The 13,985-nt window shown below is 42.8% G+C and overlaps 1 protein-coding gene across 2 annotated transcripts in view; it reads left to right on the top strand.

Annotated features, from left to right (window-relative positions):
- Positions 1 to 13,985, top strand: part of KIF5C (kinesin family member 5C) — a 77,903-nt gene that overhangs the window by 33,674 nt on the left and 30,244 nt on the right. For both annotated transcript variants that reach the window (XR_005701628.2, XM_040069627.2), the window contains exons 4-10: positions 3,547 to 3,651; positions 5,949 to 5,997; positions 6,860 to 6,915; positions 7,761 to 7,848; positions 9,284 to 9,408; positions 10,954 to 11,058; positions 11,366 to 11,514. Coding sequence is in view for 1 of the 2 variants with exons in the window: in XM_040069627.2 (XP_039925561.1) it covers positions 3,547 to 3,651; positions 5,949 to 5,997; positions 6,860 to 6,915; positions 7,761 to 7,848; positions 9,284 to 9,408; positions 10,954 to 11,058; positions 11,366 to 11,514 (677 nt within the window). In the remaining variant the exon portion in view is untranslated. The remainder of the gene's footprint in view (positions 1 to 3,546; positions 3,652 to 5,948; positions 5,998 to 6,859; positions 6,916 to 7,760; positions 7,849 to 9,283; positions 9,409 to 10,953; positions 11,059 to 11,365; positions 11,515 to 13,985) is intronic.

Genomic DNA, 13,985 nt, shown 5'->3' with positions numbered 1-13,985 from the left:
CAGCTTTCCAGCCCACCTTTACCTTGTTCTTCCCTTACGTTTTATGGCTTCTTTCTCACTTTCAGTAGGAGATTCCCTGCCCATGGAATGGGATCAGCTTTGAGGTCCCTTCCAACCCAAACCATTTTGGGAATCTGGAAATGAAAGCGGGGCCCATTTCCATTCCCTTTTTTTTTTTTTTTTTTTTTTTTTTAAAATAAAAATCCACGGAAATTTCTCCTGATTGAAGCAGTGGTAGCTATGGCTGAGCGTCCCTCACACCTCAGGATTTCTCCTCTGAGCTGGAGGCGCTGTGGAAAAGAAAACACAGTTATCCTGGGGCTTGCCGGGCTGGGGAGAATATTTAATTTAAATGCATTTAAAAGTTGTCACCGTCTAAAAATGATCAAAGGGTGATTTTACCTGGTGCTGCACAGCTTGGAATCCAAAGGCTCCTGTGGCTGAGGCGGGATCCAGCTCCACCAAAAAAACATTGCAGGGAAGAACTGGAGCATTCCCGGTTTTTTGGCTGCCTTAGGAATTGTGTGTTCTGTGTAGGCTCAGCTGGGGTGGGATTGGTGCGCCCTGAAGGAATCCCAGCAAATCCCAGTTTATCCCAGCTCAGGAAAAGCTCCTTTCCCCTCGGAAGGAAAGCTCCCTGAGCAGGAACACGGGGCAGGCAGTTGGTCCCACGGGGATTTTCCAGGATTTCTTCAGGGAGAAGTGATGGAAGGGAGAAAAAATCCTGAGGGGTGTTTGTATATTGAATTTTCCCCTTCACCAGGGATTTCATTTATTTAATCCCTTTTTTTTCCCCCCATTCCCATAGCCTGGAATCAAATGGTGCCTGAGATGGGAAGGACTTTTTACTTTTGGAGCAGTTCAATGAGATGCAGGGTGTGGTCTAGGGTTAAACTGCTGCAGGAGGTGATATGATTTGTGTAATATAAATGAAATATTCTGTTTAGCTCCAGCTGAGGGCTGCTTTGGAGGGAAAGCAGTCAGCAATGGAACTGATTTATCCCTTTTTTTTTTTTTTCCATTTTCCCCTCAAGATGTTTCTGTAATTCAGGGATGAGTGCTTCAGGCACAGGCTGTGGGATGGAGGGAGAGGTGATGTCAGTTCTTTGTGTGAAATTGCCTTCATCCCTGGCTGGGGCTGGGAAATTCACTGTCGTTCCACCAGCTCCGGGTAAACGAGGCAGGGGCTAAAATTGATATTTTAGCCTATATTTTAGGCCAAAAATTTAAAATATATATTATTTATATTATAGTATATATAATGATATATTAATATTATATATTTTGTTTTATTATATGCTGTTATCTGCTTCATTACAATATTATATATAAAATATATATGGTATATAAATATATTATGTGTATATCTATATTTAATGTATATTTTATATATACTTATATAAATATATATATTTTAAAATTACATATTTTAGGCCAAAAATTTTAATATATTATCTATTATTTATGTTATATTATTATTCTATATTACAGGATATATAAATATATATGAATATAAGATGTATTTTAATATTAGATATTTTATTATTTATTTTTATATTTATTATTTATCTGCTTCATAACAATATATAATATATATATTGCTCTCTCTCTATAAAGTTCTATATTTTAGCCTATATTTTAGGCCAAAAATTTTAATTTATATCATATGATATAATATTATATCATATCATATTAATATATCTTTTACTATTATATATAGGTTTTATTATATATTGTTATCTGCTTCATAACAACATATATAATATATATAAATCTATATTTTACACTACATAAAGATGCTAATAAAGGCTGAAAAACTGGGAAAACTAGTCACACATAATAATAAAAAACACATTTATGTGTGTGATTTTCTTCTATTTTGAAAAAAAAAAATTTAAAAATGGTGCTTAAGATTTTTTTACCAATTACAGCTGAAATCTCACCTCCCGTGACGGGGAATTGTGTAGTTACCTGCTATGTTTTTCAAAAATAATAAGGATTCCCTGCAGCTTTTTGGAGTGAGAATCTTTTTTTTTGTGCGGACAAGGGCAGTTTTAATTGGACGAGGATTTATTCCAGGGGCGCGCCAGAGATTCCAGACACCGCGCTCTGACGGAATCTTCGACTGCTGGCGAGTTATTGCCCATTTCCCAGTTCCGTGAAACTTTTGGAAACAGCAGTTCAGTGTGAGCTGGAGTCAGAGAAGGGGTTTATCTCAAATTTCTGTTTCTGATCCCGTTTTGGTGGCGTTGCCTCTCCCAGATTTGCCAACGAGAGCACGGCAGGGAAAGGAGCCACGCAGGGGAGTTCTTGGGATGAGTTAATACTCAGTTCCTAAAAGAACGGGGGAAGGTAGTTGTACAAATTAATATGGAAAACGGGAGGGGTTTTTGAGTTCCCTGGCAACAGGCCTGGCAGGCTCCGATTTGCAATATTTTCCTGGAATCCTCAAATCCCCATATCCCAGACCTTCCCCCAGCCCAGCGGGAAGGAGGAACAGGACGTCTTAATGCTTCTTGTCGCTGACAAATTCCCCAAATCCTGGTTGACCAGGGAGAATCAGGCTGGGACCCGGATGTTTGTTGTGTTTGTCCTTCAGGGGGGACCCTGGAAAGGAGCTGACAGGACAAAAGGATGCTCCATGGGGTGAGGAATTCCAAGGTGTGCAGTTTGTTCTGCCACCTTTTCTGAGCACCAGCATCAAATTAATCAATCCCCCAGAGCAATAAACATTCGCCAGGGACCTGTCCTGGTTTGGAAAGACAGGTGTCTGCCAGGGAAAGCCGGAGCCTCCCTTGGAATGGGGAATGTAACACCCCTCCCTCCGAATTATTATAATTCTGAAATTAAGGTGGCTCTCAGGAAAAGGCACGGGAATAGGAATAACAGTTCTTTACTGGGAATATTAAAAATAAAAAAATGTGGTAGTACGAAGCAGCAAACAAAGAAAGAAAACCCAGAGAGAGTCAGAAGATGACCTGACCCCCTGTTGGTCAGGGTGTTGGAGCAGCCCAATCCAGTTCTCCTGCAGTGCCAGGTGTGGTTCTGTTGGAGCAGAGATGATCCTGTACAAGTGGTGCTGAGATGGGTCCGGTGTTCCTCTGGCAATCCAGTGCACACAGGCTGTGCTGCTGTTCCCTATCCCAGTTTTCATCCAGCTGGGAATGCCGGGCTCCTCCCCTGGGTGCAGCATCTCCCCATGGATGATGGAATTGTCTCAGCCCTGCAGTGAGCCTGGATGGCCCAGGAACAGCAGAGATCCCCGCAGGGAGGATGGGTGCTGGAAGGGATAAAGAGCAGTGACACACCTGGTTTGAACAGCTGGCCATGAACAGAAGATATCACCCCGGAGTTATGAGGGATGGGTCGTAAAAGAGAAAACAAAATCTCCTCCCCAGCCGGTTTCAACAGCTGGTAACAGAGTACACACGGCTGGTTACATCTTGCATTGCAACCCAAGACAGGGCCCTCTGGAAGAGGGAAATTTGGGTAAACCTCCCTCCTGTCCTGTCCCTGAGGAAGGATTCCCGGGTTGTGTGTCCGCAGGGGAAGCTGCACGACCCTCAGCTGATGGGAATCATCCCCAGAATCGCGCACGACATCTTCGATCACATCTACTCCATGGACGAGAACCTGGAGTTCCACATCAAGGTAAGCCTGGAGTGACACGTTATGTAAAGGGCTGGGGGGAAGGAAGTCCGTGGGGAATCTGCCTTGGAATGTTCTCTGGGTTGGGGGTGTTTTTTCCCCTCCATCCCTATTACAACGCAAATCCCAATATTTATTATTGATGATGCTTCCTGGAAATCACCTCATGCAGCTTCTGGAATTTTTTTCTGGAGTGTGTGTCCGGCTCAGGTTTGCTGGAACCACTCTCTGGGTGGGAAAATATTGATTTACTGCAGCTCCTCCAGAGACTGGACCCTGCTGGTTCCGACCATAAATTTTCCCAAAGGACATTTGGGAAAATACTGCCATCCTCTCTCAGGGATGTGGGATTGACAGGCTGGGCAATGCACGGAAGGATGCTTAGAAGTGATTTTTGAATTCCTGCTGCCCGGGCTCCTTCTGATGGTGTTTTTCCATGTCCTTTCCTTGATCCCAGCCATGTGATCTGCCAAATGCTTGGGAGTGACCTTTAATTCCCACTGCCTATCTGAGGTCCTGGGGAGCTCTCAGCTGTGGGGGGCTCTGCTCCATCTGGCAGAGCCGGGGTCAGGCTGTCTTCCGAGCAGACATCAGTAAAATTACTATGGATTGCAGGGAAAAGGAGTTTTCTGTGTCATCCCTGCCCCAAAACTACACCAGACCTAAATACTTCAGCAGCTGAGCACAGGTGGATGTGAAGCCTCTGTCCCTTCTCCTGCTGCTCGCTGAAAGTAGATCTCTCTGTCCTTTTTGTGCCTAAAAATTAGATATAAGTGACCTTTTAGTGCTGTTTGCATTGAATCCCTTGAAGTGCTCCTGGGGGGAATAATTGTGTATTTATTTTAATCATCTCGTACCTCTGAAGCAGCTTCTGGAGGGGCTCAGTCGTGTGTTGGGAATGAGGTACAGACAGAAAAAATACCACAAAGAAGCCATGAGATACTTCCAGAGAGCTTGGGCTGTAAAATGTGGAGAGACCCCTCTGAGTTTCCACACTGATTGCCGCCCCTCCTCTGCAAAGCTTTCCCCACAACAGCTCTTGGGTACCAACAGATGGGGAGCCCGAGCTGGAGGAAACTCCTGGCCTGTCACGTTGTAAATCCCGGAATTGTTCCAATGGTTTCCCACCAGAGCTGATGAATCTCTCCCAGAAAAGCTGCTGGACAAGGAGCTGTCAGGGAGAGAAATGTGCTGTCAGGGTTTAACCAAACTGTCACACTCTTCTAATAACACTGAAAATTAGTGGCATTTTTTTTCCCTCTCCCTCTCTTAGTAGGGATCCATTTAGGATTTGGTCTCTCCTCTGTAGCAGTGTCGGTTTTCAATGGAAAATGTGAAGTCTGGCCTAACCGGGCTGTTGGAATCAGCTGGTCCAGAGGAGGGCTTTAAATGGGGAAGTAAAGGCAAAAATGCAAAATGGATCTGCATTTAATAGCGGTTTTACGTGGAAGGTTCAGCTCACCTGTGTAAAAAGCCCAGACATTATTTTTCAGATGAGAGAGAATGAGACTTTACTAAATACCAGGAGTTTATGAATACCTAGAATGCGGCCATGTGGTATTCCAGCTAAATAATCTGGATAAACCTTAATCAGGGAAGGGTTAGGCCCTACTCTCCTTACATTTTTCTGTTTCCTTCTGTGAGTCAAATCCCCCTTTATTGAGAAACTCATTCATTCAATCATTCTCCTTCTCTCTTTTTTTTTTTTTTGAGGACAATTGTCTCCCTTTGTTACAGCAAAGCTCATTTTCATTTTCTTCTTTGGATTTGATTCAAGGCAGAACGGTCACATGTGCTTCATTTAAAATTTTAATTTAATATATATTGCTGAGGCTCATGGAAATTGAATGGGAAAGGTGCTCTCTGTTTTTTTTTTTTTTTGGGGGGGAGGGGGTGAAAATCAATGTACAATTTTTACAATCCTGAATCCTGACCCTTCTCATGATGCAGCTGCACAGATACGGCAGCAGCTGGATCGGTTTGATTCAGTTCAATATTTTTTGTCTATTTTGCCCATGTTACAAAAAGAAAAAGAAGATAAGCTTTGCCTGCAGTTGTTTTTTGGGGTTTTTTTTTGTGTACTTTCCTGATGAATCATTGGTAAATGGGGGAAGATCAATGGCTTGTAAATCATTCGAGGCACAAATGTGTTCCCCTGAAAGATGGAATTCAAACTGTGTGGGAGGTGGGGTTTTATTTTGAGTTTGGTGCCTTCACAAGGATGGAAACACAGAGACAGCAAGGCATTAAATCAGCAGCGTTTAGATCTGTGATGTTTGTGGGGTTTTTTTTTTAATTAGGTTTCCTACTTTGAGATATATTTGGACAAAATAAGGGACCTGCTTGATGGTAAGTTCTGCGTTTCTCACATGTCTGAGCGCCTTGGCTTCACCCAGAGCTTTGAACCAAAGCCTGAGGGGAACACAGGCACTTTATTTGGGAGGGGATTAAATTGAAACTGGAGAATTTTGCAGTTCCAATCATCTGATCTGTCTGCCGTGCACCTGCCTCTGCAGAGCACGAGCTGGGGTCTGAATCAGAGAGCGCTGAGCGTTTCACAGCCCGCGAGGCAGGGCTGGGCCTCCTTGGCGAGGGGTGTTCCTCAGGGAAAACTGATCTGAGAACGCTGGGAGTGTTCCAGAATTATCCCTGGCTTCCGTCAGGCAGCCTGGTGGGGAGGATCTGCTTCTTTCACAGTTCACGCCTCTGTCCTGCACCTTGTGTGTTAATAAAAGTGGATTTTGTTAATCAGCGTGAGGACAGAAATGGCTGCAAAGGTGGAAATGCCTGTAAATGTAAAAATGTCTATAAACGTAGAAATGTCTGTAAATGTAAAAATGCCTGTAAAGGTAGAAATGTCTGTAAATGTAAAAATGCCTGTAAATATGGCTCTGAGCTGTTCTGAATTCCAGGCTGCTCTCTTGCCTCTGCTTTGCCAAAAACCCAGCTTAGTCTGGGTTTATTTAATTCGCCTAGGTAATAAACAAAAGCTTTTGTGCCCCAAAGTTAAATTTAGTTAAACAGGTGCGAGGCTGGCAGAGCAGGAAACGATTTCTGCGTGCCAGAAATATTGGGGGTTCATAAGGAGCGGGGAGTGACTGCAGGCCTCATTTACAAATTGCCATCCCCAAAATGTGTCTGTCGTGCCTGGAGCTGACGCTTTCTTTGTCACCTCTGGAATATTCCTAACGATCTCCACGTCTCCCTGCAGTGTCAAAGACAAACCTCGCTGTGCATGAAGATAAAAACAGAGTTCCCTATGTTAAGGTAAAAGAATCATTTAATCCTCCTTTTCATTCTTTCCCACATGTGCATTTCTCTACACGTTTCTGTTTGCATCCAGGTGTTTTGCTGAATTCAACTCCTGTTTGAAGCCTTGAACGTTGGAGTTGTGTTGGTTCCTGGGTTTAAACAAGTATCCTGAAATATTAATGGGGCTTGAAGCATGTTTGTCTTATCTCCCTGACTTTGAACATTGCCATTTTGTTAGGATGCTGTTAAATTTTAAGCATTCACATTCCCCTTTCATGTCAGATACGAAAGAGAACAACTTGAGGAATTTTGTTCCTTAATATTTTGCCGCGTGGATGCTGTAATCTCGCAGCAGTTCCGAACAGATTGGTCGGGTTAAGAATTTGTTTTATGACTTTCTGGGCCCTCACTTGAGTGCAATATGTTTGACACGAACACATGTGAGCCTAAATAATGTACATATAATATTTTTTTCTGTTTATTCTCAGCTTGAGGAGCAAAAAGAAATTGATAAAATAATTTATTCGGTAATGTTGCATTGGGAGAGAAGGACTTTGCACTTGGTCGTGTAGTTTGAGGGAGAAAAATTAGCTCGGGTACGACATCTAACCCCAGTTAGGAATAGATGCTGTATTATTCCATGCTTTCTGTGGAAAATTTCATGCTGTGTGTCTGGATTTCACTGACTCTTTAATCCTGTGGGAAAATAATTGGCTCCCAAGATTCCCCTGAAGGTCACCCCAAGGCAGCTTCGGGTCCCTTCCCTCGCCAGCGACCCTGTGGGATGTTGATGCTTGCCCTAATTATTTTCTTCGTTAGTGCTAAGTGAACATGCCTGATCCCCACTTGCCTGTCCCCAGGGTTGTACAGAAAGGTTCGTGTCCAGTCCTGAAGAAGTTCTGGATGTCATCGACGAAGGGAAAGCCAACCGGCACGTGGCCGTGACAAGTGAGTGTCCCCAGAACTCCTTGGAATTCTCTCCAGAGGGGCTGCTCGTGCTTCCAAGGGATTTATTGATCCTTCCTGTCCCCGCAAGGACCCGGAGTTACTTTGGGAATGATTTTGTGCCGCTGGAATTATCACACTTGCAGTTAATCGAGTGCGCTTCTGTGCAGAAGCTCCGCCGACTTGCGGCTCTGAACTCGGAGTTTAAGGCCCGGCATTAAACGGAATTGCTCCATAAAACATCCCAGCAGGGATTGGTGCTCAGAGGGAAGATGTTTTGGAATGATAAAGAGCTAAAATGGTGTATTTACATTTTCCTTTGGGCTGTAATTCCCTGGTCAAAGAGCAGCCACGGAGTGCAGCGCGGTTTTCAACCTCGGCCTGTTTATCCCAGCAAAGCACTGGCTCCAATTGGGTTCCAGTGACGGCAAAAACCCCCAAATCTCCAGGAATTAAACCCCAAACTTGTTGCTGTTGTGTTGCATGAATGGGGACAAAAAGGCCTCTTCCCAAATTTATACTGGAAGATGTCCCTCATCCAAGCAGGGGATTTGGCAGAACCTCAGTTTATAAAATAAAATACATAAATATATAAAATAGAAATTTTTATACATACATACATACATATATATATATATATATATAAATTAAAAAGTCATGATTATGGGGTGGTATTTTGGGTATATTTGGGTTTTCTTTGTGGTTTTATTTTTAATTTTAATTGAACTTGATTTCTTTTGATGCCCTGGGTACGTCCTTTCTGATCTCTGTCTCTGCCTTCTTGCTGTGGTAAATATTACATTGCTTTTTTTACAGTCATTCTGATAGAAATTTATTCTGAGTAACACTTCCTCCTGCCGCTCCTGCCATTTTCTTTAACAAAAAATTCCCAAATGCACCTTTTTGCTTGTTGCTTTTGGTGCTCACAGAGAAGATTTGATAAATGTGTTTTACTGGGCTGAAGTGGCAAGGAGCAAACTGGGAAAAAAACCCTCTGAGTTTGGAGATAAAAGGAATTCAGATAAATATGAATATTGATGGGAAAGGGTGGGTTTATGGTGACAGAGAAAATTGAGAAAACAGATGAGAAAGCGGTTTCTTGATTTTTAGTATTTTCTTTTTGCTACTTTATGAAATTCCAGCATAACGTGGTCACGATCCAACTTCAGGTAAGTGGAAGCTGGAACTGTAGCTGTGTCTTACCTGTGACCCGATAAAAGGGGGATTTTTACCTGCACAAGCAACAAAAACGTGAAATTTGTATTGAAATAGCGTGGTTTGGATGAAAACTTTTGCTAAATGTGAGATCCCCTCCCGGAGTTACATCGAGGCCTGCCCAGCCTCTCTGGGATTTGGGAATTTGGTGGGGCCGGCTCCGATGGGATTTGGGAATTCCTTGCCATGTTTTTTAAACGAGAGCCGTGCCCTGTGGTTTCAGATATGAACGAGCACAGCTCGAGGAGCCACAGCATCTTCCTCATCAACATCAAGCAGGAGAACGTGGAAACGGAGAAGAAGCTCAGCGGGAAGCTTTACCTGGTGGATTTGGCTGGCAGCGAGAAGGTAAATCCTCCTTTTTTCCTGCTCTGCTCCCACTGGGATCCCACGCTGAGGATGTGAGGGTGTCTCACCGAGCTCCCACCTTAGATTATCATTAATAAGTCTGTTTTCATTTATTTAGTTTTTTTATTTTTTAATGTGGGATGGAGAAAAGGAGCAGATCAGAATTACTGGCATGAAAGGCAACCTCCCAAAATATTCATTTATAATGGAGTGAGTTGAACCAGTGTAATTTTACACACTTTCACATTTACATCTGTGTAGCTGAAAAAAAAGGAATGAAATTTTGATATAATTTATCAAATTAGGCATATTTTAGCTTGCTTATATTCATCATGTCCTGTTTCTAGGGGGGTTTTTTTTGGTAATAATTTCACGTGTTAAATGAACAGAATACCAGCAGTTAATGCAGTTTTCAAATCCCTTCAAAGCTCCCTGAATCTTGGTTGGGGTGACAATTTCTGCTTTCCAATGTAGAATAATAAACCCCAGAAAATGAATTTTCTCTATCTGCCAAAAGAGTAATGGTTTAGAAGAGTGCTGCGATGCAAAAATGCTTCCCAAATCTCATTCTGGTCTCTTCTGGAGAGTTCAAAATCAGCTTTATTGGGATTTTGGGTTGCTCATTGGGACACGTTAATTGATAACCCACGGGTACGATGCAGAAGTGATTTGTCAGAGTAATTAATCATATTAACATCCATGATTGCATAGAGGTGTTAAATTAAAAGCTCTTTGTGGTGTTTAAAAAATGAGAGCCTGGACAGGCACTCCTCTCCTGTGAAAAATCAACTTTTGTGGTTCATTATGTCTGGACATGGTGCAGAAAACCTAAAATATTAATTTCTTGGGTTGGTTGTCTTCGTAAAAGACACAGCTGCTTTTCCTTCCATGTCATGGGGCATTTTGAGGTGAAAGTACAGATAATTTTAGTGTAGAGAAAAATACACGGGTTTATCCTGTATTTGGATACTTTAGAAAATCCAAAACTTGTTTTATTTGTGCAGCAGCAGAAAGGAAAAATACCAGCGAGTTAGGAGTGTGTAAAATAGAATTCAGCGGCTGTAGAACACAATACATTTGTCTTGCTGTGAAAATGGGTTGTTTTCCACCGCGTGTCGGTTTTGGCCTGCAAAGGGAGGCAGTGGTCATGAACAAAATCTGTGGTCTTTGATATTTTTGGTCCGTGCAAGATAAATACAAATGCAAGGTGCTCATTTTGGGGCCACTGAGAGTCTCCCTGTCTGCATCAGCTGGGCCTTGGAAGTGGTTCCCAAATGTCCTCAGGTGAGCACAGAGAATAAAATCTGGGACAACTTGCTCCTGGAGTGGGAGGAGAGTGGATTTATTACGGGTTTGCACTAACAAGAAAAGTTTTAAAAGTCGATATCAAAAAATGGATATAAAAAGTTGATGTGAGATTCTCCTCGCCCGCGCTGGGCTAAGCTGGGCTTTGCTCCTCCAGGAGCATCTTTAGGCTCAGCTCGGCAGGGCTGGAGCTCTGCGTGCTGCCAGCAGAGCCTGACTCCTGCCTGCTCTCTTTGGCAGGTCAGCAAAACTGGAGCAGAGGGGGCTGTTCTGGATGAAGCTAAAAATATCAATAAGTCTTTGTCTGCTCTGGGCAATGTGATCTCGGCCTTGGCGGAGGGAACTGTAAGTAATCCCGGCTCTGGGGGTGAGGAGGAGTTTGTAGTTATCTGTTTCTTTGCCATCCACGGGGGCGGAAAAAAAAAAGGCAAAGAGTAAAAGGAGCTAACGTTTCAGCTCTGAAGGGAGGAAATATTGGCTGAGCAGCCGCTTGGGCTGCTGTGCCCGAGATAAGGAGCGAATCCTCGGCGATGTCACGGGAGCAGCTGCCAAATCGTGGCACAACCAGAGCAGATCGTGACTCCTGCCGTCAGGGGACTCACCTCCTCTCTTATGACGCTGCTTAGAAGAACCGTTCTTGTCTTTGGATTAGAAAACCCACGTTCCCTACCGAGACAGCAAAATGACCCGGATCCTCCAGGACTCCCTGGGTGGGAACTGCAGGACCACCATTGTCATCTGCTGCTCGCCCTCCGTGTTCAACGAGGCTGAGACCAAGTCCACCCTGATGTTCGGCCAGAGGTGAGTCCCGCTGGGATCCGCCTGGAGGCCTTTGGAATCCAGAGCTTGTGGATCCTGGGGCTGTTAAAAAAACCCGGGGGTTGTCTCTTTATGCCCAGTGGTAGCAGGAAATTCAGTGTTGATGCTGGTGAGCAGCTGCTCCTCCTGGGGCTGAAAAGCGGGGAGGGATTGGGCAATCCACGGAAGGACGTTTAGAAGGGATTTTTGAATTCCTCCCTGGTCGATTTTCCTGCAGGAAGTACAAAGTGCTAATTTCAGTTCCTTGAAATTTTATGGGAAAGATAAAGGCGCCGGGCAGTTTTCTGTGGAAAAATTCGGTTTTGCTTTATCTGACAGCGCTGTAATGAGCCTGAGCCATTTCTGCAAATTTCTCCAATGCATTTCATGTCGCTCTCATCAATAAACACACATGGAAGAGAAATTTTCTTTCTGGATCCTGCCGTACTTTTTGTTCCTGAATTGTCCAGATCCTCCAAGCATCATCTCCTTGAGCTGCCAGGACAGGCTCTCAAAGCTGTCGATATTCCTGAGTCCACACTCCTTAATTTTCCTGATTTTTAAGTTGTAAAAAAATTTTTAAAAATGAAGGAGACTTCCTAATTTTCCTAATTTTCAAGTTGTAAAAAAATATCTTTAAAAATGAGGGAAATTTCCTAATTTTCTTGATTTTTAAGTTGTAAAAAAAATCTTTAAAAATGAAGGAAACTTCCTAATTTTCCTGATTTTTTAAGAGGTAAAAAAATCTTTAAAAATGAAGGAAACTTCCTAATTTTCCTAATTTTCCTAATTTTTAAGTTGTAAAAAATATCTTTAAAAATGAGGGAAATTTCCTAATTGTCTTGATTTGTTCAGTTGTAAAAAAAATCTTTAAAAATGAAGGAAACTTCCTAATTTTCCTGATTTTTTAAGAGGTAAAAAAATCTTTAAAAATGAAGGAAACTTCCTAATTTTCCTAATTTTCCTAATTTTTAAGTTGTAAAAAATGTCTTTAAAAATGAGGGAAATTTCCTAATTGTCTTGATTTGTTCAGTTGTAAAAAAAATCTTTAAAAATGAAGGAAAATTCCTAATTTTCCTGATTTTTTAAGAGGTAAAAAAATCTTTAAAAATGAAGGAAACTTCCTAATTTTCCTGATTTTTTAAGAGGTAAAAAAATCTTTAAAAATGAAGGAAACTTCCTAATTTTCCTGATTTTTAAGTCGTAATATATATCTTTAAAAATTACGAAAATTAAGGAGTGTGGACTCAGTAATAGCAACAGCTTTGAGAGCTTGTCCTGGTAGCTCATGGAGCTGATGCTTGGAGGATCTGGACAATTCGGGAACAAAAACTCTGGAAGGATCTAGAAAGAAAATTCCTCTTCCATGTGTGCTTATTGACAAGAGCGACATGAAATGCATCGGGAAAGTTTGCAGAAATGGGTCAGGCTCATTATCTAATTATTGCTTTTGTGGTAATTGGGGAGAACTCGGATCCTTTGGAAAATTACTCATTTGGTTTGATTTGTGTAGTAGCAGAAAGAAAAAATACTGGCAAGTCAGGAGTGTGTGAAAGAGAGTTGAACAGTTTGAGATACTTTTGTTTAAAGTTGGGTTGTTTTCCACCACATGGCGTTTCTGCACTGCAAAAAGAAGCACTGGGCATGAACAAAATCGGGTTAAAGAGCTGCTTTGTGGGGGTTTTTTCCGCCATTCTGAGCTGAACATGATTTTTAGCCACTGAAGATCCAAACTTCTACTGATCATTCCATGTACTGAGCAAAAAAAAGCATCCTGAGATGCAGGAATTGAATAAAGAACATGAACAGCTCTGACCTCCAGCTTCAAGTTCAGTTTCTGTTTCCATTCCTCCCGGTTTCGTTCCTCTTCCCGGTATCCAGTAAAATCTGCCTTTCTTTTTGGGCCAAAGCAGTTTTCCAGCTGACTCTGCACATCCTGCCTAAATCTCCAACAGTTCCCTGGGACCAGGAACATTTTGAGGGTGATCCTCACCGGGGACCAGTGCAAGAAGAGGGAGAAAAGGGAAACATTCGTGAGGCCCTGAACGGCCAGGAAGGGAGTAACTTGTGTTTCCCCGGGTGCTCCGTGCGGAGCAGCCCGTGGATTATCCGCGCACGGCGTTCTCCGGCAGGATTTGGGGTGGGAACAGTGCTGCCTCACGGGGATTCTTCTCCAGGCTCCTGCGTTGCTGTGTCTCATTTTTCTGGTGGGACACAGCTGAGGACCTCAGCAGCATCGAAGGCGAGGTCCGTGACTCAGGGCTGATTGCGGATTCCCCCGTTTCTCCTGGGAAAGGAAAGAATTATGTCGCCATTAAAATAAATGTCAGGAATGAAATCCATCTTCAGAGGAGCTCTTGTACCAATCGAACTGCACAAGTGCTCCTCTGATAGTAGTGAATCAGCTTTTTCTTGTTCTACTCCACCTTTCCTTGTGTTTCTATCTCATTTTTTTTTATTTCAGTTGGCAGTAA

This window comes from Hirundo rustica, chromosome 7 (genome assembly GCF_015227805.2).
Source record: "Hirundo rustica isolate bHirRus1 chromosome 7, bHirRus1.pri.v3, whole genome shotgun sequence".
Lineage (NCBI taxonomy): Eukaryota > Metazoa > Chordata > Aves > Passeriformes > Hirundinidae > Hirundo > Hirundo rustica.
This window is presented reverse-complemented; position numbering and strand designations above follow the sequence as displayed.